At 40.7% G+C, this 26,569-nt stretch overlaps 2 protein-coding genes across 5 annotated transcripts; both read right to left on the bottom strand.

Moving 5' to 3' along the window:
* Positions 1-2,424: 2,424 nt before the first annotated feature.
* Positions 2,425-26,569, bottom strand: ZBTB6 (zinc finger and BTB domain containing 6). 2 transcript variants are annotated; one of them, XM_045372585.2, is made up of 2 exons: positions 26,481-26,569; positions 2,425-6,758 (listed from the first exon to the last, which is right to left on the bottom strand). In XM_045372585.2, the coding sequence occupies exon 2, from the start codon at positions 6,747-6,749 to the stop codon at positions 5,475-5,477; it is 1,275 nt and encodes a 424-aa protein (XP_045228520.1). In that variant the 5' UTR covers positions 6,750-6,758; positions 26,481-26,569; the 3' UTR covers positions 2,425-5,474. The 2 variants fall into 2 exon arrangements, with proteins under 2 accessions (XP_045228520.1, XP_005580886.1); XM_005580829.4 differs by lacking the exon at positions 26,481-26,569 and adding an exon at positions 7,918-7,992.
* Positions 10,243-26,569, bottom strand: ZBTB26 (zinc finger and BTB domain containing 26). 3 transcript variants are annotated; one of them, XM_005580831.4, is made up of 2 exons: positions 26,481-26,569; positions 10,243-14,972 (listed from the first exon to the last, which is right to left on the bottom strand). In XM_005580831.4, the coding sequence occupies exon 2, from the start codon at positions 14,960-14,962 to the stop codon at positions 13,637-13,639; it is 1,326 nt and encodes a 441-aa protein (XP_005580888.1). In that variant the 5' UTR covers positions 14,963-14,972; positions 26,481-26,569; the 3' UTR covers positions 10,243-13,636. The 3 variants fall into 3 exon arrangements, with proteins under 3 accessions (XP_005580888.1, XP_005580889.1, XP_005580890.1); XM_005580832.4 differs by having other exon boundaries at positions 26,485-26,569; XM_005580833.5 differs by lacking the exon at positions 26,481-26,569 and adding an exon at positions 17,133-17,274.

The following is a 26,569-nucleotide window of genomic DNA, read 5'->3' as shown; positions in this document are numbered from 1 at the left end:
AAAAGCTCTGAGCTCCTCAAAAGCTGGCAAAGATAAAAATTTAAGCACAAATTCTGGCATCATATCTCAAATATTTGTTGAAGCTTTTTCCACAGCAAATTAAGGTAAGAATGATTCTTACTGTTTATAATTTATAGATGAAACAGACTTGGAATAAGGATAAGAGAATTAACATTTATAAACTACTTAGTATGTGTAAGGTCCTATGTTAGGTGATATTTAATTTTAAATGTTTTAGTTTTATTTACATTTTATTTAATTAGCAAGGTGATCCTAGAAGGCAGATACAATGTACCTCTTGTTACTGATAAGAAGCTAAAGAATGTAGGCTAGAAAATGACCATGACGCCTGGCGCGGTGGCTCACGCCTGTAATACCAGCACTTTGGGAGGGCGAGGCGGGTGGATCACGAGGTCAGAAGTTAGAGACCAGTCTGGCCAACATAGTGAAACCCCGTGTCTACTAAAAATACAAAAATTAGTCGGGTGTGGTGGCGGGCACCTGTAATCCCAGCTACTCCGGGGACTGAGGCAAGAGAATCGCGTGAACCCGGGAGGCGGAGGTTGCCATGATGGAGACCGCCATTGCGCTACAGCCGGGGGGTGGTCAGTGCCAGACTCCGTCTCAAAAAAAGAAAAAGAAAAAGAAAAAAAAGGACCATGACTTGTAATTAAACTCAAGGCACTTTCCTATGTGAAATCAGATGTCCAACAACAAAAATATGCAAGTAAACCTACGATGAATTAGAATATGGAAAGGTTGCTTTTACAGTTTCATCAAAATATATGGTTATTACCTATTATATTTGTCTGAATGACAGGCAAAGATCAATGGTTTTGAAAAAAGATTCATTGGCCACATCAAAGACGTTTCTTCCACACATTATCTTTTTCGTTCTCTTCTCTTTTTTATTTTTTTGAGACGGAGTCTCGCTCTGTCCCCCTGGCTGGAGTGCGGTGGCGCGATCTCGGCTCACTGCAAGCTCCGCCTCCCGGGATCACGCCATTCTCCTGCCTCAGCCTCCTCAGTAGCTGGGAGTACAGGCGCCCGCCACCGCCCCCCGGCTATTTTTTTTTTTTTGTATTTTTAGTAGAGACGGGGTTTAACCGTGTTAGCCAGGGTGGTCTCGATCTCCTGACCTTGTGATCCGCCCGCCTCGGCCTCCCAAAGTGCTGGGATTACAGGCGTGAGCCACCGCGCCCGGACACGTTCTCTTCTCTTTATGATACATATGCCAAGCCTAGAGAACTGTTAACAACCAATACTTGTTTCAGTAATTTCAACTGGACAGTGATAGGTGATTTTACATGTACATATTTGTTTTCCACACTACTGTGTGTATACACACACACAATACATATATAAATATATACACATATATGCATACATATAATATACACATATATACATATATGTACATATATATATTTTTGAGATGGAGTCTCGCTGTGTCGCAGAGGCTGGAGTGCAATGGTGCAGTCTCGGCTCACTGCAACCTCCGGCTCCCGGGTTTAAGGGATTCTCCTGCCTTAGCCTCCCCAGTAGCTGGGATTACAGGCACCCGCCATCATGCCTGGCTAATTTTTTTTTTTTTTTTTTTTTTTTTTTTTTTTGTATTTTTGTAGAGACAGGGTTTCACCATGTTGGCCAGGCTGGGCTTGAACTCCTGACCCCAGAAGATCCTCCCGCCTCGGCCTCCAAAGTGTTGGGATTACAGGCGTGAGCCACCACGCCAGGCCATATTTTTCTATTCTACTGGATATATTTACATTTCACTAGACAGGAGAATGTTTATTTCTGATAATCTGAGATTTTTCAAAGGTGTCCTGACCACCATATTTATTTTTATTTTATTTTTGAGATGGGGTCTGGCTCCCTCACCCAGGCTGAACTGCAACCTCCGCCTCCCAGTTTCAAGGGATTCTCCTGCCTCAGACTCTGGAGTAGCTGGGATTACAGGCCAGCGCCACCATGCCCAGCTAACTTTTGTATTTTTAGTGAAGGGTTTTCATCAGGTTAGCCAGGCTTGCCTCGAACTCCTGACGTCAAGTGATCTGCCAGCCTCGGCCTCCCAAAGTGCTCCCAAAGTGTTGGGATTACAGGCGTGAGCCTCAGCACCCGGCCATGACCACCATATTTAAAATTACAATCCCATCCCCCTTCTCTGATACTCCCTATTCCTGATTTTTCTCCAAATTCCTTCTCAAACTTTCACAGACATGGATTTTACTTACTTGTTTACTATTCGTCTCCCTTCACTACAATGTTTCACAAGAGCAGGAATTTTTGTCTGTATACCTAACTTATACTGCATTGTAAGGACTCAGAAGTATTTGCTAGATGAATGATTAATGAATAGCCAGGAGAAACTGTATCCTTTAAATTGTATCCTTTAAAATTCGAAGATGAAGACAAAACACATAGTCCATTCCCACCTCCAGTTTATTATTTCTTATGTAAACATGTAAGATAGTTACATCCCAGGAAAAAGGGCAAGTGTTTTCTCTTACAACAAAGTAACGACTACCTTTTTAAGATCTTTTATACGTAAATGGAGTAAATAAAGAGGTTGAACTCAAACACTTTGCATTTTTCTGTCATATCAGAAACACAAACTGTGAATATGTTAAATGAATAAATTCTATACTTTGTCATACCTTCACTTTAAAAAAAGATTCCATTTTCCTGAAAATTTTTAAACATATCATGCAAACAGACACTCTCCTAGGAATGTTTGGAGATCATTCTGTGCTACTGAACAGGAATAAATAATATAAATAATAACCATCACTTTCACAAACCCCCCCCCAGCCAGCAAAAATCTCAAAGTGCTCACAGAAAATTTTACAACAATCTACAAGGCACACATAAAACTTAAACATAGTTTCAACCAATTTTTTGTTTTCAAATATCCAAGATAGTAGATACTAATTCCTAAAAAATCAGATTACTATTCTTTAACCCTCTCCTCCCATCTCCATCCTTCCCCCTTCCCCCCATGCCATTTTATCATAGGAAGCAAAAATAAGAAAAGTATTTCAATCACTAGTAAACTATTTCTGAAAAGAAAATATTTTCACACCAACAAATGGCCAGTGTTAGGTCAAATGGAAGCAATGAGCTATGAATGAAAAGTAAGCAATGAGCCATCATCCTTTCCAGTGGAAAGAGATCCACTATTTAGAAAAATTATGTCTCCAATGGAGTACTTAAGTAACAAAGTTCATAAAGACACAAAACCGTCCTCTCTTGCTTTCCCCTCTTCTGTTCTGAGGGAGAATTAAATATAAAATCATGGAATTTTAGACCTGGAAATGATCTTTCAAATGATGAAGATCAAAGTAATTTTACATATATAGTTAAAAAGTTCAAGGAGAAGTTCAGCACAATGTCACTAACTACTAACGTTGGGTTATGAAGTCAGTTTTCTCGTCAAACGAGACCTGCATTCTTAAAAGTCTCTAGGAAAGTTAAAATTCCGTGGAGAATGTCTTTCCCACAAAAGTATCAAAAGAAGGTTAACACTTACAACAACGAACATGTGATTCATCACACAATTTTTATAAATGGTACAAAGTATATTACATTTTAAAATATAGAAGGGCTTCAATAGAAATTAAATACAGTAGAAATTCTACATAAAGCTAAGTTAACTAGAGGAGGACTAGAACAGCTTGAAAGTAAGATGCATCTAGTCAGGCTTCTTTACCAAAAGCAGTTCTTGTGTTTTGAAGAATATTATTTGCCCTGCAGTATATTTTAATCTTTGTTAAAATAATTTTTTAAAGTTTCTTATGATATGTAGATGGGGATATTAGAGAACTATGGCTTGGAACACCATATCAAATATGACTGTCACTAAAATAATCATACAGTCATGGTTTTCCTTTTGGCGTAATTTTGGAAATATAAAACTCTAGGGATGGTTAAGATTCTTATCAACCCGGGGCCGGGCGCGGTGGCTCAAGCCTGTAATCCCAGCACTTTGGGAGGCCGAGAGGGGCAGATCACGAGGTCAGGAGATCAAGACCATCCTGGCTAACCCGGCGAAACCCCGTCTCTACTAAAAAATACAAAAAGTAGCCGGGCGAGGTGGCGGGCGCCTGTAGTCCCGGCTACTCGGGAGGCTGAGGCAGGAGAATGGCGTGAACCCGGGAGGCGGAGCTTGCAGTGAGCTGAGATCCGGCCACTGCACTCCAGCCTGGGCGACATAGCGAGACTCCATCTCAAAAAAAAAAAAAAAAAAAAAAAAAGATTCTTATCAACCCATAGTGAATGGAAATTCCATTAATGTAAATTTAAAAATACAACACTAAAGCTACCCCTTTTTAAATTGCTCATCGAATAACAGCTAGAATATATATTGCCAATTCAAAACTTAAAATGATATGGATGAACCTCAAAGTCATTATGCTGGGTGAAAAAGCATGTCAAGAAGGAACATACCGTTAAGAATCTGTTTATATGACAGTCCAGAAAAGGCAAAATAATAGTGACGGAGAACTGTTGCCAGGATTAGAGCTAGAAGAGCTGACTACAAAAGGACAGCATGAGAGAGCTGTTGAGTGAAGGAACTGTTCTGTACTGATTGCTGTAGTGGTGCACAAATCTTTGTGTTAAAATTCGCAGAACTATAAACCAGGAAGAAATTTCAGTTTTACTTCATGTTAAATAAAAAATAAAATAGAGAAGAAGTTTTAAAACAGTAGAACAGATATCTTTGGTAAAGGTAGAATTTCTCATTTTTCACAGCTTCATGCCAATGGTATAATTTTACTGGCCACAAAATTATTGATCCAATTGTATTAAATAAAATCAAGAAACTTGGGCCCAATTAACCATTTCTTAAATATGTATACTAACAAGGCCTGGAAATAAAAGTATTTTAAGGAATATTCACCCTTTATAAAAAATAATCTCCTATTCCCAAGTGAATCTGAATTGTTACTTTATACATTTTAAAATGAAAAGTATCTTGGTGTTTAGTTTGGAATCCAAGAACAGCTGGTAAAAAGTTAAAAAAAAAATTTCTTAGTGCCATCTGTTCTAAAGTGACTAGAAACACATAATAGTGTTTTTACCTTTATTTTCTCTGTTATCCTAATTCATTAGTTTTTATATGATTGGATTTTATACTTAAGTCAGTTACCTAGAGACTCCAAATCAGAATCTGCAAATACTGCTGGATCCTTTGTCACTAGAATCAAGAATGTGTAAGAAAGGAACTCTATTTCTCTAGGGATACTACTGAGACTTATATGTAATGTATGAGATGAGACAGAATCCCATCAGCTTTACTGTGCCTCCCATAACTTTGGAACTGTTAGAAGTTCAGAAAGAATGATTATGTGTAAGCCAACCAAATATAAGAAACAAAGATTAGGGGGGATGAAATATTACAAATGCTGCATCTCTATAGAAAGACTTGCCTAATAGAATAATACAAACTTTATATAACAAGTCTGTGATTATAATTATAGTAGACTTTGCCTTTTGAGATCAGGCCTAGATAGTTTTTCACCACTGCTTCTGCCATGGACGGAGGTTAAGTGCTTTTTGAGAGCAGACTTGTGCTTAAAATCCATATCACAACAGTGGCATTTGTATGGCCGATCCCCACTGTGTATGTTCAAGTGGTCCTGAAGTGTGCTTTTAGCAGTAAATGTCTTCAAGCACACAGAACACTGAAAGGGCCGTATGCCCATGTGTCCTCGAATGTGTCGGTTGAGATTTTTCTTCTGTGTAAATGTTTTCCCGCACTGTAAGCATAAGAATAGTTTATGCATTTTAAGGTGGCGCAGATAGTTTTCAACATGAAGAAAGCCTCGAGGACACCTGGGGCACTGGTGCCTCAGTGAATAACCTTCCTCCAGATTCTGAATCTCACTCACTGTACCATAACTTCCTTCAGTATTCTCACAAAATAAGCCCTGACCTTGATTCCCAGGAACTTCAGCCACTCTGCTCTCAACTGTAGAATTGATCAATGAATGCTGTGTTTCAGAGAAATACATGCTTGCTTTTGAAGAGGTACAAGGCTGTGAAAACTGCCCATTTTCAACACCAGCTGTACTGATGGATTCTACGTGAAGGATACAAATTTCATTGTCTTTAAAACCTATGTCTACCGCAGACAGCTCTGGTGACTTCATTTCCTTTCTCTCTGATGTCAGACTCTCTACTGTAGACTGCAAAGCATTGCTTTCCTCTTCTTTAACATGGAAATCTATGTTCACAGGACTATCTTCTGAAATTTCAATTATCTCACAGTCTTTATCAGAATTTTCATCTTCATTCTTAACATCAGGATCAGAAGACTGACACAGGTCAGTGTGTTGGTTGTTGTTTTTCATAGAAAGATCAATTTCCAGATATTTTGACAAAGCTTCTGTGCACTTTTCCACAATGTGAACCATTTGAAGGTAACTGGCAGCAGTCAAGTATTTCAAAAGCTCTTTCCTTTTAACTTCAAGTGCTCCAGTATAGCAAGACAGTAACAATTTTCTGCCAACTTCTGCACTCTGCAAGATGGTGATTCTGACATGTTTTGACTGTGTGAGTAAAAACTGATCTCTCATAAAAGTGGAGCAAGCAGCCAAAATCACCTTGTGCCCCTGGAACTCAGTGTCATTAATGTAAATTGATACATCACAAAATAAATTCTGCTGTCTCAAAAGATTCATTTTCTGCAAGACCACATCTCCTTGCTGTTCAAACTGGAAATGCAGAACATCAGACTCAGCAGCCATGATCACAATCTAAGCAAAATAAAACACAAACATTGATGTAATAAAGATAGGGAATGCTTTCTCATGCTGTAATAGTGAAAACAAACAAAAAACCCCAAACCTGAATTAGGAAAAAGAAGACTCAAAGTCTAATGTAGATGCTATGAACCCTTATGCCACCATCTGAAAACTGAGAACTTTATAATGCACTTCTCTATGATCTCATAGCACATTTTTCATAACTTTGTTACAACATTTATTACACTGAATTGTAGTGAACAGTTTCTAGCTTGTTTCTTTTGCTAAATGTTGTTTGCGTTGTGGTCAAGAACAATCTGTCAATTTTCAGTATCCAATAATGAGCATGACCACCACAAAGTTGATTTAACATAATATCCCCAATTACAAACCTTAACGTAATCTCTAAACTTCCTACTCCCCACCACTACAACAGGTCTCCCTTTCGGTTCACCTGGACAACTGCAATATCTTCCAACAGGTCTCCTTTATATGCCAGATTACCCTCCTGAGTGCCACCAGGATTAACATCCCTTAAGGTTTTTGTTTGGTTGGTTGGTTGTTTTTTAATTTCCCTTTTAAATCTTCCATCGCTCTCCTCTACCTCCGGGACAGACCAAATTTCTTAGGGAAGAATACGAGACCCATCACGATTTGGCCATAACCCATCTTTATGGCTTTATCACCTTCTATTCTCTTTTTCATACTCGAACCTCGTTCATACTAAATTTTTCCATCATTGCCCAAACAAAAAGACAGGAATACACATTTCTTAAATTCGCGTTTCCAGTTCCTTTTTCCAGCTAGTGATTAGGCTCCTTTAAGCCCAAATCAAGTAAAACTAATATGACTCCACCTCCCGTTTCCATCAGAGAGTCAGTCGCTCTCTGAGCACCGCGAAATGGTGCCTGATTCATCTGTGTTCCTGCACGGAGCACAGGGGTCCACACAGAGCAGGAGGAGCTCAGGGAACATCTGCTGAACTGAAACCGGATCCCAGGTTCAGCACACAGGTATTCTCGAGGCAACCCTGCGAAGGGCCAAGGCCCTGTCGACCAACTGGTTGCAGCACCAGATTAGCCACTCCGGGGCCGAGCCCAGCTGTCCTCCTCCTCCTCCTCCTCTTCCTCAGGCACCCCCCACCTGAGGAAACTCCCTGGCACTCACTCACCGACTCAAAAAACTATAGAGTCGAGGATTCCGCGGCAGCGTCTGCCCAGGCCGGAAGATGGACTTAGCCAGGAAGAAAACACATCCGGTGCCAACCAGCTTTATTCTTCACTGGGGCCCTCTGGGCGCCCCGGAAGGACATTCTGAGACGGTCTCCCTTCCTCACTTCCCCCCTCTTGGAATGACAGAAAGACACCTGAATGCCGGCAAGCCCCATCTCTCATGTCCCAGTTTCGGCACTCGAGCCGTTCCCCGCACCCCCCCCCCCCCCCGCTTTTTTTTTTTAAGAGGGAGTTTTGCTCTTGTTGCCCAGGCTCGAGTGCAATGGCGCAGTTTCCGCTCACTGCAATCTTCGCCTCCCGGGTTCAAGCGACTTTCGCACCGCAGCCTCCCAAGTAGCTGGTATTAGGCGCCCGCCACCACGCCCGGCTCATTTTTGTATTTTTAGTAGAGACGCGGTTTCACCATGTTGGCTAGGCTGGTCTGGAACTCCTGACCTCAGGTGATCCGCCCCCCTCGGCCTCCCTAAGTGCTCTGATTACAGGCTTCAGCCACCGCGCCCAGCCCGAGCCGTTTCCTTTTGTGAGTCCTCCTGAACATCCGAATTGGAGACGGGGTTTGAGGTTCGGTTACGGCAGGTCTGTCAGAGTAACGAGACCTTCAGAGTAACCAGACCTTTTATGGATTATTCTGGGACGATTTCTCTCCTTATCGGGGCCACCTACAACTTGAAAGGTAGCAGAGCAGAAACTATGGTAAGGGTCTGTATTCAAGATTACCTAGGTAATGCCCCATCAGGAGCTGGCCCCAACTTCTGGATCTAGCTTCACACTTAAATCCGTTACTCCCTCCCAAAACTTTTGGCCCAGCTGTTTCCTCTGACGTGCCCTAGCCTTTTCCCCACGTATCTTTTTTTTTTTTTTTTTTTTTGAGACGGAGTCTCGCTCTGTCGCCCAGGCTGGAGTGCAGTGCCGGATCTCAGCTCACTGCAAGCTCCGCCTCCCGGGTTCACGCCATTCTCCTGCCTCAGCCTCCCGAGTAGCTGAAACTACAGGCGTCTGCCTCCATGCCCGGGTAATTTTTTGTATTTTTAATAGAGACGGGGTTTCACCGTCTTAGCCAGGATGGTCTCGTCTCCTGACCTCGTGATCCGCCCGCCTCGGCCTCCCAAAAGTGCTAAGATTACAGGGGTGAGCTACTGCGCCCGGCCTTCCCCATCGTATCTTTAAAGAACTCATTTATAAATCTCATCATCCCTGAAGCCATCCTGAACTGCCCTAAGATAATTGGTTCCCAGTTGGGAACCTGTAATCCCTTTGCCTGCCTTCATTATTGCACTTAACACTCCTGTATTAATTTGTGCCTCATCTAGGCAGAGGTATTTAGGACAGTGGCTTACTGATCTTTGTATTCTCGAAGTCTAGCACTTGGTAGGCATCAAGTATTTGTGCTGAATGAAGATAGGTCTGAACCAATTTTTTTTTTTTTTTGAGACGGAGTCTCACTCTGTCACCCAGGCTGGAGTGCAGTGGCACGATCTCAGTGTACTGCAACCTCTGCCTCCCGGGTTCAAGCAATCATCCTGCCTCAGCCTCCCGAGTAGCTGGGATTACGGGGGCCCGCCACCACGCCCAGTTAACTTTTGTATTTTAGTAGAGACGAGGTTTCACCATGTTGGCCAGGCTGGTCTCGAACTCCTGACCTCAGGTGATCCACCGGCCTTGGCCTTCCAAAGTGCTGGGATTACAGGCATGGGCACCCAGCCTTTGAACCAATTCTTTTTTTTTTTTTTTTTTTTTTTTTGAGACAGTCTCTAGCTCTGTCGCCCAGGCTGGAGTGCAGTGGGGCAATCTCGGCTTACTGCAAGATCCGCCTCTCAGGTTCACGCCATTCTCCTGCCTCAGCCTCCCGAGTAGCTGAAACTACAGGCACCAGCCACCAGGCCTGGCTAATTTTTTGTACTTTTAGTAGAGACAGGGTTTCACCGTGTTAGCCAGGCTGGTCTGGATCTCCTGACCTCGCGATCCGCCTGTCTCAGCCTCCCAAAGTGCTGGGGTTATAGGCATGAGCCACCGCGCCCAGGCGCCTCTGAACCAATTCAGAAAGGCAGTTGCTCTGCTCTTCCAGCAACAGATTCTCGTGGAAGTAACTGAATCCAGTAACAACTTTCTGATTAATTCCTATTTTCTTCTGAAGGCAATCTCAGCATGCTTAATATGTATTTTTAAGACTATACATAAAGAAGACATTCCTATATTCAAAGTAAAGCAATTAAAAAAGAATAGAAGGAGGGGAGAGTGAGAAAATAAACCACTGACACCAGAGCTTTAATCATCACACTTTTATTAAGGAAACTTCCCCATAATAAGTGAAGAGGTAGTTCATAGTATGTCTAACATACAACAGATTTAGAACAGCTATTCATGAGCTGAAATAAAATCTTCTGGGTTGTGTAGGACAGTATTTTAGAAGCAGTGACAATAGTCACCTTCCATTTATAGATCTGCTAATAAAGAAACTTAAACAAATTAAAACCATATCTGATTTACCTCAGAGCCACTTCAGTTTGGAGTTTATCTTTAGTATTAAATAATAAATAAATAACTGACACAGTAATTTTTTTTTTAAAACCAAACTATGGTAGAGAGTCATCTCCTTTTTAGTTCTTCTGGGGATCCATAAAATACAAATGCTGAATGATAAAGGTTTTAAAAATCTTCCTCCTCTACAGAAGTATGACTAGTTTTGAAAGTCATCTTCTTCTATAAAATGTACTGGATATCAGTAACTTGACTTCTTTGCAATATAATCTAACAAACATGTATAAGCAAAGAAGGAGGAAAGTCAAGTTCCACAAAAATTAGAAAAATGTCTCACAGAAACAGAACACCTCTCCAGCCAAAAATGGAGGAGACTGTAAATCACTTCAGTGGTTTGCATTTTCAAAAGGTGAGAACTAAATGTTTTACTGATACAAAAGCACAAAGTTGCTGATTTTAACAGATGGAATACAGCAAGGCAGCTTTCTTTATTATTTCTAGTATAAAAGCAAATTGAGACTTTGTTTCACTAAGACCATATAAGACTATAAGCTCCATGAGGGCAGGGACTCTATCAATCTTACCTTCATTATCCTCAGTATCTAGCATAGTGTCTGGCAACAGTAGGTGCTTAACTAATGTTCCTTGAACAACTGAATGAACCCAGAAATAGTCTCCAACCAAAGAGACCAATCTTATTTGAACCCGTGCCTTTTAGTCTTCAAACCAGTAACAAAAACAGGACATGAATGTGAGCAAAGGAAGCACTCCAACTTGAAATTTTCCTGTGAAGAAATGATGTTGACAGAAAAAACCAAAAAATGCTGTTTGGTTGACAGGGTAGAGTCTCACTATTGCATAGAATTGGTACTCTTTGGCTGGATCATGTAAAAATCACAATGCTAGGAAGCATCATTAGACCATATAATGAGTGATGTTAGGCATAAGGTACCTATTAGCTTTATCACTCAACTGTATTATCATTTTAAATATCTGAACAAAAGACAAAAATCATACTTCACATCTGACACACATGATGATAATTTACATGTGATAACAATGATACATGTAAACGTATCAAATATAACAGTTTAAGATCCCCTCTGACTATACAAGCCTAATTTTTCAAATCTGCATGCACTCTCATAGCTCAAAAACAAAAACAGAAAATCCTGATGGAAACTAATAAACAGTTTTCCACACAAAATCAATTTCGCATTTAGATCTTCTCACATTATTCTTGCTTTTTCCCTCCCTAAACAACACCTAGCAAATCACTCACTTGGATGGGAAGAATATAATACTCATCTAACTAAAAAATAATTAATATAAATCCCTCTGTGATAGTTTGTTGGCAAAATTCAGGTTGTCTCAGCCAACAGGGAGACACAAAGGGGAAACACAAACTAGGAGCTTTTTGCTAATGCATTATTCTTCATGTACTAAATCTTTTAAAGCCAAGGGATAGTGAGAAGAAGGAAGAAGATGCTAGCTCACATTTAGTTATACCTTGGCCAATATTGGCCAGGCCACCTCTTCAGGCTTTGGATACCCCAACTTAAAATGAAAGAGGTGGAGTAAATGACCTTTTAAGATTCTCTAAAGACTCTACTAACACTATTACCTAAATCTAACTCATGGGTGAGAAACAAATAAGACTCAAAATTTTAGGTCTGAAGTACAACATGTGTTTTAGGAAAAAGAGTTGTTTTGTTTTTCCTTTTTGAAAATTAACTTTGTATTCACAATCAATCAAAGGCAGCAAGGTGGGACAGTGTACCTTTAAGAGGAATATCTGTATACAGAAATTTGATTGCCCTTTCTGTGTCCAACCTAACTTTTATCATCCATTTTAGAAATTAAGGTACACGAGGAAATGAAAATTCAGAGACTTTTATGGTGCACAGGACAAAACTCTGATGGCCAAATTAATTCACCTTTCTGATGGCTCAACTCTGAAACAAAATTCAGAGACTCCCAAATAGACTCTTTTTGGAGAGCCCATTATACTTTAGCACATTTTTAGTGTGCCTGGAGCAGTCCTGATCTCAAAAGCATCAACAAATTACACATTAATTATAAGCAGATGGGCTGGGCACGGAGGCTCACGCCTGTAATCCCAGCACTTTGGGAGGCTGAGGCGGGCATATCACGAGGTCAGGAGATCGAGACCATCCTGGCTAACATGGTGAAACCCCAACTCTACTAAAAATACAAAAAATTAGCCAGGCGTGGCAGCATGCGCCTGTAGTCCCAGCTACTCAGGAGACTGAGGCAGGAGAATGGCATGAACCTGGGAGGTGGAGCTTGCAGTGAGCCGAGACCACACCACTGCATTCCAGCCTGGGCGACAGAGCGAGACTCTGTCTCAAAAAAAAAAACAAAAACAAAACATATATATATATAAAAAAGCATATGGCCACTTATGGGACATGCTACCAGAGAGAAACCTCCCATGTAAGTGCTGTTGTATAAGTGTACTTCTATCCCTGTTGATTATGCTCCTCATGGTCATCCCTAACTATCTGCCTGCAGGTGTTCCTCAAGAGAGGGTACTCTAGTATATTTGAACAATTCAATGAGATGAAATTGGGCTATGATACTGTTAAAAAGAGTACATAACAAACCAGCATACTTCTTTATAGCCAGCTCCAAGACAAGTACAAATGGTAGGCAGCAGATTCATTTATCAGACATGGAGGAATAATCAATAGGCAACCAGAAGTTCTACCACATTTTCAGGTCAATAGCAATACCGCCTTATATCTCAGCCTATTTTCTACCAAAGAAAGATTATTCACTTCTCTTAGCATAGCATCTATTAGTGGAGAGTAGGTGATGTTATTAACTTGTTGGTACCTTCGGAATGTGCCTAGTGAAAAGCCTAAAACAGTGTCAGTCTAAGACATAAGTCAATGTTAGGTAGACAAAAGGAATTATTCCTTGGGAAAGGAAAACAGACTTTACAAGATAAATAACTCAAAACAGAAAATGGGAGAGGGCAAAAGTAAGGCAAATCCACTCCAAGTGGTACGTTGCCTGGTCTATTAGTGCTTTGACTCACTCCCTACCACCTACACAGAGGCTTTGGAGAAGTCAAACTAGCAAAATCACTCCTAAAAAGACCGAGACTATTGCCACATTCTCAGTCAGCTCGAGTTGTGAGCATGAAGCCCCTACTCAATTCACACAAGTACTATCATTTCTTAAGTTCAGGACAGCTTGGGCCAGTTTACCTGCATCCAGGACCTGTGTTGCATCGGGTTGTGGCTGACACCCTTTAGAGTCTGTGACTGTTGTACATGCAAAAGAATCAAAATCCACTGTGAGGTCTTGTACATTTCTCTCATTGGCATTATCAAAGCTGTTTTTGCCATGCAGCTGTTTAAGGTGTTTCCTCAAAACTGGTTTATGTGCAAAAACCATATCACAATAGTTACACTTATGGGGCTTATCTCCACTGTGAAGGTTAAGATGATCCTGTAAGGAACACTTCTGAGAAAAGGTTTTCCCACAGATTTTACACTGGAAAGGTTTAATTCCGGCATGCACACGCATGTGTCGATGAAGGTTGCCTTTCTGAGTAAAAGTCTTGCCGCAGAGTAGACACATAAAGAGTTTGTGCATTTTTAAATGGTTGGCGTAGTTCTCCAGGTGACGAAACACCCTGGTACACTTTGGGCATTGGTGATGCCACTGTAGGCCTTTGTCTACACCTCGAATATTAGGGCCAAAGACATCTTTTGAGGCCATGATGATGTTATCACTGCCTGTATAAGAAAGGGCATAATTGTGGAGATGGTTTTGTTCTATTTCACTTACTCTGTTTTCCACAGTTGAATTTATCAGGGAGTGCTGGGGCTCTGATGAATGTAAAGCAGTGGGTTCAGAAGAAATAAACTGGTTCTGATCTTTTTTACTTCTAACCTCTGATACATCCCCAATAGATTCTACCTTAACAATCTGAATATCACTGTCCTCCATATCCATACTGTCTTCAGATGGATGAATACAAGGTGAGTCCTGCTTTGGGGAGCCTCTGGCATCTCCCTGCTGTTCTTTTGACTGGGGAGAAGCACTCTGTGGTTCACATCCCTCTTTACTATCCATTGGTTGTTTTGGCTTTATAAACTTCCACAGGGCCTGTGTGCACCGTTCTACAATGTGGCTCATCTGAAGAAAACTTGCAGCAGTCAAGTAATTTACCAGTTCCATCTCAGGGAATTCCAGCACACCACTATAACAGGATAAGAGCAATTGTCTCCCCACTTCGGAACTCTGTAATATGGAGATTTTCACCTCTCTGGAATCATTCAGTAAAAATTGGTCTCTTAAGAAGGGGGAACCTGCAGCAAACACAATTTTATGTCCCTGTACCTCAATATCATCTATGAGAACTGTAACATCACAAAATTTATTCTCTTCTCTTAATTTGTTCATTTTTTGTAACATTGAATCTCCATAATTTTCAAACTTGAAGTGAAGGAGATCTGATCTTTCAGACATTTTGGCAGACCTAAAGAACAGAAATGTAAAAAGGTTGAATTTAAGGAAATTCAAACAATTAAGAAAGCTGGATCTACCTTCCAAAAACAAATCTGTGTTGTCATATCTGTTTTGTATGTATCCAAATGAAATCTTCCTTGAAAGGAGAAGCCACTATAACAGGTTTCAAAGGCTGTTAAAAATTACTCCTTACCAACATCAAGTGCCAATTGCACCTAAAGAGTGGACTTGTATTTGTGTAAATAGCTTGGCATTCATTCAACTTTTAAAGATACTTAATACAAGAATATGCTTGGGCTAGTCCAAAAGTATCTTTTAACTTCTCAAATGAGAATTCTATCAGGTTTCTAAAGTAAACTAAAACATAACCCACACAAGTAAAGATGAAATAATTATCTTATTTTGTATAAAACGGTGAACCTGCTTCTTCTGAGACAAGAGAAATTGCCTTCTCACTTCAGAACTCTAATATGGAGATTTTCACCTCTCTGGAATCATTCAGTAAAATCTGGTCTCTGAAGAAGAGGGAACCTACAGCAAACACGGGTTCCTTTGCTCTTTTTCTTTGCTCTGTATTTTAAACAACTGCACTGACACTGCTTGCCCAATTCCTGGTCAAACCTTTTTCTGTTTAAATTGATAGGAACTTATCCATACAAGTATTTCTGCAATAAAATGAAAGTCACAGACCTAATGGGACAATGTTTAGGCAAAGACAAAGTTCTTTATCCTGTCCATTCTGGAGAAATCTAAAGTCTGTTTTAAGGAACATTTCTTGATATAGAAAATAAAACACTTGATGCAGAAAAACCAGATGAGCTATATGGTGGGAATCTGAGTAGCAGTAACATAGATCAAATCAATCCCTATTAGATTCTGTTCTTTAAACTTTATCCCTATTTATCAATCATTACTCATTATGTGGACTACTAGAACTGATTCATAAATGTTGCCTTGGCTTCCTTCTTATGTTCCCTCTAATACAGTTTTCACACCACCACATCTTTCAAAAACAGAGATCTGATTATACCCCACCCCTGCCTAAACTCCTTCAGTGACTTCCCATTATCTCCTGGATGAAGACTAACCTCTTGAATACAAACTGATTAACCAAACCCAATCATAATTAAGGTAAACACTGGAAAAACCCATTCAACAATGGAGAAGGTATCTTTCCCCAAACTGTCTGCATACTGATTCCTTTATACAGCAATTCCTTTGGAGAAAGTCTCCATATTCTGATTCCATACTCTCATAAATGATTTTCTCATAACCTGGCTTCCCATTTGTCTCTCTCAAGGGAAAAGATAAATTTGCCATGCCAACACGCTAATTCCAGTCCACCAGTCACTATAAACTAATGACATAATGAAGTGACATTCTCTTTATACACACACACACACACACACACACACCAGTCTTCTATGAGATTGGTAGATATGTTAGGTCTGTCTTTGAGATATAGCTCTATAATCTCAGTGCATCAAGAAATTCACTGAATTTTATGTATTAATCAACCACCTTAGTTCAGAGTCAGATGAGACAACCAGCTTCTCCTGGCCACATCTGGACCCCAAAGTTCAATCTTTATAATCTTAACTTCTGTAACAATGAATATCAGCTCCTGATGGCAGAGTCTAGGTTTTATTCTTATTCCTTAGTGCCTGATACATAACATCACTCTCTTGGCTCCAGACCTAATGATACTTGTTTCCTTAGTTTAAAACACTACTTTCTAGGCCAGGCATGGTGGCTCACGCCTGTAATCCCAGCACTTCTGGTGGCCAAGGCAGGTGGATCACCTGAGGTCGGGAGTTCGAGACCAGCCTGACCAACCTGGAGAAACCCCGTCTCTACTAAAAATACAAAATTAGCTGGGCATAGTGGCACACGCCTGTAATCCCAGCTATTCGGGAATTTGAGGCAGGAGAATCATTTGAACCTGGGAGGCAGAGGTTGCAGTGACCCAAATTGTACCATTGCACTCCAGCCTGGGCAACAAGAGCAAAACTCCATTTAAAAACAAAAAAAAACAAGCTGGGCTTTGTGGCTCATGCCTGTTATCCCAGTACTTTGGGAGGCTGAGGTGGGTGGATCACGAGGCCAGGAGTTCGAGACTAGCCTGGCCAACACACTGAAACCCTGTCTGTACGAAAAATACAAAAATTACCCAGGTGTGGTGGCACGTGTCTGTAGTTCCAGCTTCTCAGGAGGCTAAGGCTGGAGAATCACTTGAACCTGGGAGGTAGAGGTTGCAGTGAGCCGAGATTGCGCCATTGCACGCCAGCCTGGGAGACAGAGTAAGGCTCTATCTAAACAAAACAAAACAAAACAAAACAAACAAACACACCACTTTCTAAACAATTCTGACCCCTTTATTTTCTCTGAGAGGCCCTTCCCCGACCGTTTAATACAGTACAATTGTCTCTACTGGGCCCATTGCATACTTCTATTGTAACAGTCAACACACTTTATCAAATACTTATTCCTTCCCATCCAAACTCCAAGTTTCATGGTATTAAGGGAAAGCATCTCCATCTAATGCTGGGAACTTGCATCTTCTAAGACAAAATATTCTTTCCTTTTGCTTTGAATTATATTATACTTATTGCAGCTACATTGCTTGTCCCATTACTGGCCAAACCCTCTTCTGTTCAAATCAGTGTCTATTCCTATCACCTAATATTGCACTAAACACACAGCAAGTGCTCAGTTTGCATTAGTTGAATCTCTCAGATTAGTTTGACAGTGGTAAGGAAGAACTGTTGTTAGAAAAACCAGCTTAGTGTCTGCAGAAGCATTACAGGTCTGAGGCCATGATGGCCTAGAAAGAAAGAAAAATGGGAAGAAGAAGAAAGGAAAAATAACAAAAGATATTTCAAAGCACTTGGTAACTGACCGGATATAGAGAATGAATAAAAGGAATGTGTAAAGATTCTAAACTTAGGTGTTCATTTGAATGAGAATGGCATTGAAAGTGAGGTGACAGTGACTCACGCCTATAACCCCAGCACTCTGGGAGGCCAAGGTGGGCAGATCACGACGTCAGGAGATCGAGACCATCCTGGCTAATACGGTGAAACCCCATCTCTATTAAAAATACAAAAAATTACCCAGGCATGGTGGCAGGCACCTGTAGTTTCAGCTACTCGGGAGGCTGAGGCAGGATAATTGTTTGAACCTGGGAGGTGGTGGTTGCAGTGAGCCAAGATTGTGCCACTGCACTCCAGCCTAGGTGACAGAGCAAGACTCCGTCTCAAAAAAAAAGAAAAAAAAAAAAAAGAGGTGAAATTTAGGAGGGGAACTGGCGTGGCACCAGTATAATAATAAGTATATTAATAAAAATATAAACAAAGCATAAGCTTTCCCCTTGTATGACATTTTGAATGTACCGATAATAATCACAATAAATACAAAAACTGCATTGAGAGAGGAGTGATGTAGACAAGCAAATGAAACATCAGAGAAAAGAAACTCAGTATTAACTATGAAGGGAAAATCTAGAAGATATACAAGGAAAATGTCAGTAACTTAAAGCAGCAAAAGTATTATCATTGGTCCCTTTTAGCAACTGCAGTAGCTTAAAATATTCATTTTGGATTTGGAGTGGTGAATGTTCCAATTTGTAACCAGAGTTGTAAAAATGACTGTTTCAAGCAGCCAAACAAAAGTGGCATTCTATTTTAGCATTTAGCTGGTTTTGAAGGTGCCTATGAAACCCTCAGATCAGTATTTTCCTCCTCACACCCCAAAATAAGCATTCATTGCTTCTACCTATATTATGACAGTACTCACAATGCTTTAGACAGGTATCCTCAGAGACAATTGTTCCTTGCTCTAAAGATGAGCAGCTGTCATGTGTCATATGACAGTGTTTTGTTCAACAATGAACTGCATATACAATGATGGTCCCATAGACTGTAATACCATATTTTTACTGTACCTTTTCTATATTTAGATACACAAACACTTACTATTGTGTTACAGTTGCCTATAGTATTCAGTATAGTAACATGTGGTACAGGTTTATAACCAAGGGGCAACAGGCTGTATCATACAACCTAGGTGTGTAGTAGGCTATACCATCTAAGTTTGCATTAAGTATACTCCATGATGTTCACAAAATGATGAAATCACCTAACGACGCATTTCTCAAAACACATCACATTAAGTGATGCATGACTATGCTTACTATCCATCAGTTCTCAAGAAAATTATCAAGAAGAGCAGCCAACTGGATAGTTCAGGGAAGTGTTTGCTTTGATCTGTCTGCTGTAGTCTAAGAATGTGAGCAAAATTTATTGTTTTTTTAAAGGACATTTTCCCTACGATGTGTCAGCCCACTCTATTGTCTCTCTTTGATAAATTATTTCCAGGCCTCACATCTTATCCCTTAATTGTTTCCTTTCACTACTTTCTCTTTCCAATAGACTGTTAGTTATTTGAGGGTAAGGACCAATGGTTTGTTATACTTTATACAGCTCATTTAACAAAAAACAGAATAATAATGAGTTCTTAATGTTCCCCCATGAAATTATTACTAGTCTATCATACAGATGCTCTTCATTACCATGATATCTTCTTTTGAGTGACTAGGGAGAGCTTTCTTTCTAGGGTTTGTTTCCAAAATAGTTTTGGCAATATAAAACCAAATTTTATCTTTTTTTTTTTTTTTTTTTTTTTGAGACAAGGTCTCACTCTGTCATCTGTCACCTAGGCTAGAGTGCAGTGGCGTAATCATAGCTCACTGCTGTCTTGGCACCAAGGCTCAAACAATCATCCTGCCTCAGCCTCCTGAGTAGCCAGGACTACAGGTGCACACCACCACACCTGGCTAATGTTTTTATTTTTTGTAGAGACATGGTCTTGCTGTGTTGCCTAGGCTGGAGTGTAGTGGCATAATCAAATCTCACCGTAACCTAAAACTCCTGGGTTCAAGCAGTCTTCCCACAAGGCCTCCCAAAGTGCTAGGATTACAGGCATGAGCCTGTTTTAAATACTTAAAAAAATTTTTTTTAATAGTTAAAAAAAATTTCTTATGAACTGTCTTAATTTTATTTAAAAATAAGAGAAATGATACCTAATCTTCCTTGCTACATTTCAGGTATAGATGTTATACCTAAATTGACCCATTTAGGCTGAGCACAGTAGCTCATGCCTGTATTCCAGCACTTTAGGAGGCTGAAGTGGGCATACTGCTTGAGCTCAGGAGTTCGAGACCAGCCTGGCCAACATGGTGAAACCCCATCTCTACAAAAATTACAAAAATTAGCTGGGCATGGTGGTGTGTGCCTGTAGTCCCAGCTTCTTGGGAGGCTGAAGTGGGAGGATGGCTTGAGCCCAGGAGGCAGAGGTTGCAGTGAGCCATGATCATGCCACTGCACTCCAGTGTGGGTGACAGAGCCAGATCCTATCTCAATAAATAAATAAATAGGCCGGGTGCGGTGGCTCAAGCCTGTAATCCCAGCACTTTGGGAGGCCGAGACGGGCGGATCACGAGGTCAGGAGATCGAGACCATCCTGGCTAACACAGTGAAACCCCGTCTCTACTAAAAAATACAAAAAGCTAGCCGGGCGAGGTGGCGGGCGCCTGTAGTCCCAGCTACTCGGGAGGCTGAGGCAGGAGAATGGCGTAAACCCAGGAGGCGGAGCTTGCAGTGAGCTGAGATCAGGCCACTGCACTCCAGCCTGGGGGACAGAGCGAGACTCCGTCTCAAAAAAAATAAAAAAAAATAAAAAAATAAAATAAATAAATAAATAAATTGACCCATTTAATCATGGCAATTTCTACAGGTAGGTATTACCATTATCCCAGATTTTGTATATGAGGAAACTAAGTTTAGAAAACATAAATAATTTGTAAACCCTAACAGAGGTTGAAAGTGTTAAGTGTTAGATCTGGTACTTGTATATACACTGCATGATGCCAAAATCCAGGTATGAAACTACTAACCTAGGTACAGTTTTTTTTTTTTCTTTTTTTTGAGATGGAGTTTCGCTCTTGTTGCCCAGGCTAGAGTGCAATGGCGTGATCTCGGCTTGCTGCAACCTCTGCCTCCTGGGTTCGAGCGATTCTCCTGCCTCAGCTTCCTGAGTAGCCGGGATTACAGGTGCCTGCCACCATGCCAATTTTTTTTTTTTTTTTTTTGAGACAGAGTTTCGCTCTTGTCACCCAGGCCAAAGCACAATGGGCTTGCCGCAACCTCCGCCTCCTGGATTCAAACTATTCTCCTGCCTCAGCCTCCCCAGTAGCTGCGATTACAGGCATGTGCCACCACGCCCAGCTAATTTTGTATTTTTAGTAGAGATGGGGTTTCTTCATGTTGGTCAAGCTGGTCTTGAACTCCCGACCAGGGTAATCTGCCCACTTCAGCCTCCCAAAGTGGTGGAATTACAGGCATGAGCCACTCTGCCAGGCCTAATTTTTGCATTTTTAGTAGAGACAGAGTTTCACCATGTTGGCCAGGCTGGTCTTCAACTCCTGACCTCTGGTGGTCTATCTGTCTGCCTCAGCTTCCCAAAGTGCTGGGATTACAGGCGTGAGCCACCGTGCCTGGCTGGTATGGTTTTATCTCAAGGATAATATTAATTGTGTAACTCTCAGGTTTCCTTCCTTACATTCGGTATCATAAATACAGGCCAAGAAAATTCATTGAGCTGCACACTTATGACTTGTATATTTTTGTTTTGGTTATGCTTCAAAAAAAGGTTTATGTTTAAAAACAAAAGTTGTAACTTCAAGCCAAATTTGCATGAAATTAGAAGACTTAAATGGCAAGCATATATGTATTAGTCATATTCCTGATTGTGTGTTATGCCCTTATCCTTATTATACCTTTCTCATCTATTTTACTTTATATTATTTTCCATCTTTTGTGTATTTATCTTTGTGGACTGAAACTTAATGCCATTTGCAAATAAAGCAAAAAATAAATATTATGAATATATTTGATTTCACAATCCCCAACTGTAGGTAACATCTAACTATAGCAGTAATTACTCAAAATAGTAATAAAAATCACTCACATAATTCTAGATTATAGTCAAGCTTCTTGTAACTGAAGGAAAGTAAAGAACTGATCAGGTAGATTAGAGACACAGTCATCATATTTTGTTGATTCTTTCCTCAGAATCAACTAACTCCTCACTCCTCCATTCTTACATCACTGCCATAGTTCAGGTCTTTATTATCTATTGCCTCGGTTACTGAGATTAAATCTGAATACTGTTGAGTTTCTATTAGCAAGTTTTGAATGATATTTCTCAAACATCAATGTAACGGGAATATTCTCACTTCCTTTTCACTTATATTTATACAATCCTTCCACAATGATAACTAATTTGAAATTTTCCCTTTGTTCAAATGGGAATAGTAAAAAAGGACTAATTACTGAATATTCCAGGTAGGACAATGTTCATTGCTATACTATAGGCAGTGAGAAAATAGTTTCTTTTCTCAAATGCTTCTAATGACTACCGGCAAGTAAAATTTTTCTATCTGTACAATAAATGCCTAAGCTATGTATCAGTTTCCTTCCTCACTTGTCTCATAAAAGCGCCCTTATCTTTCAACTTACCACTCACAACTACTTGGAAATCTTTGTCCCTCATTGACATATGTTCTTTTTCTAAAGAGGCTTTATTATACTACAGCTTTTCTCTCTATAAACCTTAATCTTGTTCTTCTTTTAGGTAACTTTCATGACACAATACTCTCCAAGTTCTCAAGTTTTGTTTCAACTTTTAAGTAATATATACAGAATATATTCTTCTTGAAAAATTTTTGAAGATTTTAGATGTAATTACTTCTCAACTGCCTACCACTCAGTATTCAGTTTAAGTTTGATCCTTCCTGACTCTCCCTCCCTGTATTTTGTTTATTTATTTATATATTTATTTATTATTTTTTGAAATTGAGTCTTGCTGTGTTGCCCAGGCTGGAGTGCAGTGGTGCAATATTGGCTCACTGCAACCTCCACCTCCCGAGTTCAAGCAATTCTCCTGCCTCAGCCTCCTGAGTAGCTAGGATTACAGGCACGCACCACCAAGCCCGGCTAATTTTTGCATTTTTAGTAGAGACGGGGTTTCACCGTGTTGGCCAGGCTGGTCTTGAACTCCTGACCTCAAGTGATCCACCCGCCTTGGCCTCCCAATGTGCTGAGATTATAGGCATGAGCCACTGTGCCCGGCTCCTCCTGGCATTTTAAAAACAATACTTCTATATGTCTAGCCACAGAAAGTATAACGTAATTAAGTTTCTTATACATAAACTAAACATATTGTTTTGCAACTTCTTTCACTTATTGTTTTTGAGAGCAATTTATGTTGATGAATACAGATTTAATTCTTCTTTTGATTTTTTTTTAAAATTTTTTGAGACCAAGTCTCATTCTGTTGCCCAGGCTGGAGTGCAGTGGTGCGATCTCAGCTCACCGCAACCTTGGCCTCCCAGGTTCAAGCGATTCTCATGCTTCAGCCTCCCACCTCCCAAAGTGCTGGGATTACAGGTGTGAGATACGGCACCAGGACTAGTTCTTCTTTTAAAACTGTTATGTGGAAGTGGGCAAATTACTTAACTATTGATCTGTTTTCCACCATTGTTTTGCTGGTCTGTTCTTTGAGGCTTCACTAAATTGTATAATGATAAGTATCTCTTTCAAAGCTAAGTCTCCAATTTTTTGCTATGTTTTTTCAAAAAGCCTGTCTTCTGTTTCTCAATGTTTTATTACCTCTCTATGTTAACAATCCCTAAATCCCAATCCCCACGGCCAAACTTAACCAAACTAAATCTCAATTCAAGGTACTCAAAAATACCTGTTCTGGGCTTCTTCCCTATCACTTGAAATGCATGAAGCCTATACTCGTGCACTGTCTAAACTTCAATAAGCCAAAAAATTTTTTTATGGAGAATGGCTTGAAGAACAGTAAACGTAGAGACAAGGAAGCATTTTAGTATGTGATTACTCTAACAGATCAAGACAGAATGACATGGGCCTGAAGAGAGACAACAATAATATGGATGGAGAGGGGAAACAGATTTGAGAGACTTTTCAAACAAAGAACTGATGGGCTTGGTGACCAATGTGGGGAAAGGGTCAAGATGACTCCAAGATATTTGGTTTGAGTAACTGGATATCTCTGAGTGTCATTCAGTAAAGCAGGGAATATTGGAGGGCATGATCATGAGTCTGGTCTTGAGCCAGAGGAGCCTGCATGACATCAAGGTGAGGATCCATGAGCTGGCTGAATATGAAGAAAAGATCTGATTACAGATGGTAAGTGATAAATGAAAGCATGAGAGTGGAAGAAATTAACCTAAATTGGCAGAGAGTAGAAACAGACTTAGGAAGAAAGAAATAAAAAAACGTATCAAACATAAATCCTTTACTTACCTTCTTCTCAACCTGGGTCTCCTTCCAAGCCTCTCCATTCTTATCAATGAGCCTCTCTTTGCTTAAATTTTTCCCACTCCTTTGGCTCCTATATTCAGTCACTGCATAGAGCAGTGGGTAAAACCATGGACTCTGGAGCCCTATTTCCTAGGATCAAAACCCTGCTCAACTACTTTCTGTGTAACCTCGAACCACTCTGCTTCAATGTTCCCACCTATCAACAGGAACTTATTTCATACGGTTGTTATGGAAAATAAATGATTTAATTTTTAAAGAGCTTAGAACAGTGTCTGGTATGTACACTATAAGCATGTGTTAGATATACAAATAAAGCCTGTCAATTTTCTTTGTGAAATCCTTTATAGATGTCCTATTCTTATTCCCATTTAACACCAAACCAACTGAGCTACCTAATATTTCATAGAGTACCACCTCATCACTGCACTAAATTGCTTTTTAAAAGGTCACTAATGACCTCTTCATAAAGAAATGAAATACTCTCCCCTCCCCCAAGTCTCCAGATGCTCTACATGAATTGATCCAGTGGTCTCTCCTCAAAATTCCCTTCTCTTGATTTCTGGGCCTTCTTGCTTGCTGTAACCCTGCACTCCTACACTTTATTGCCTACCTCTGTTTCTGCTACTCTGCTTACTACTACTAGCTCCAATTCCTCTTTCTGCTTCATAAATGTAAGCATTACCCCCCCCAAATTTCCTTCTTTTTCAAAATTCTCTTCCTGATGCCAGCTATTCCCATGGCTTCCACTTCTATGCTGATAACTCAAATTTTTACCTCTAGCTACAATGGTTAGGCTGAGCTAAAGATTTGCATTTCCAACTCTATGCTGGACAGCTCTATGTGTCTATCGCATTAGACCTTTAATTCAACATGTCCAAAAAATGAATTCATAATCTACACTAAGCTCATGGCTTTATTTCTGATAATGGCATCACCATCCTTCAGCTCAGAGGTCTAAAACCTAAGAATTAGATTTGGTCCCTCTCGCTTCTTCAGCATTCAGTTAATTATGGAGTCTTGACATAATCATCTCTAGTATACTTGCCTTCTTACCAATGACACCATTTTAACTGTATTTCAGGAATTCTTTGCCTCTCACTAGGCTGATCCCATTGCCCCTTCAAAAGAATCTCCGATAAGAGTTCCTAGGTTTTAGCTAAAGAGTCTAAATGCAGTTAATAGAAAGTCCCTTCTCTATGGGCTTTCTACAGAACAAAATGATTTCCTGCAGTGCAAATCTGACCATATCAATCTTCTGTTCAGAACTCTTCAAAAAACTACCCATCTCCTTTAGGATTACACCATTCACCATCTGGACCTCAGCCGACTTTCCCAATCTCATATCCATTCTGTGCATAGGAATCCCCCCATTTCCTCCTCTTCCCACACAAGTTATGCCATTTCTCCACAGTATTGCAGCTGTTTTCCCTGAAAAACTCTTCAACACTTTACTCTCTCCAAGTACAATTCAGACATCACTTTCTTTCTAAAGCCTTCTCAGCAACTGTCCCTTGAGCAATTAACACATATGTGACTGATACATACATATATATATATATACACACACATAGGAGTACTTATTTATTCAGATCTGGCTCCCAAACTTAATTCTGAAAACTGGAACAATATCTTGCGAATCTCCAGTGTCTGGCATAGCGCCAGTAATATAAAAGGTGCTGCGGCCAGTGGCCAAATAGGGGAAAACCCCAGCAAAAGGGTAACCTAGCACTCACAGCGATTCTCAAGTACTGGCACTGAATGCCTGGGCTTCAGCTGGCTCCTGAGGCTCGTTTTATTAGGGCCTCACACCTCTGGTACTTCTTATAAGATGCCAGAGTCAGGCCCCCAAGCCAACTGCTGGGCCCTCAGCTGGGGTCCTAGGAGGCGGTCCCAGGGGCATCCTCAGGCTCCCCACTCCAGTCACAGGAAAGGGAAAGGGGCGGGGCGCAGCGTGGGCCGGGCCAAGGGCTCCTCAAGTCCCCAGGGGCCTAGGCCAGCCTCTCGGCTCCCATCCCAGTGCAGGTCCCGGCTGATCCAGGGCCCCAGGGGGGTTCCATTTTGAGAGACCCCGCACCCCAGCCCGGCGCTCCGGCCGTCTCCGCACTTACAGACCCGGGGGAAGGCCGCCGTCAGGATCCGGCACCGCCAGGAGCTCCGGCCCCTCGGGGCTCCGGGAAGGGGGAGGGGCAGGGAACCC

The sequence above is a fragment of the Macaca fascicularis genome, chromosome 15 (genome assembly GCF_037993035.2).
Source record: "Macaca fascicularis isolate 582-1 chromosome 15, T2T-MFA8v1.1".
Taxonomy (NCBI): domain Eukaryota; kingdom Metazoa; phylum Chordata; class Mammalia; order Primates; family Cercopithecidae; genus Macaca; species Macaca fascicularis.
The sequence above is the reverse complement of the archived record's forward strand: the minus strand, read 5'-3'. Positions and strand labels throughout refer to the sequence as shown.

Bases quoted from the DNA above. Each gene is read 5' to 3' on its own strand.
- ZBTB6 (XM_045372585.2), bottom strand. From the start codon at position 6,749: ATGGCTGCTGAGTCTGATGTTCTGCATTTCCAGTTTGAACAGCAAGGA.
- ZBTB26 (XM_005580831.4), bottom strand. From the start codon at position 14,962: ATGTCTGAAAGATCAGATCTCCTTCACTTCAAGTTTGAAAATTATGGA.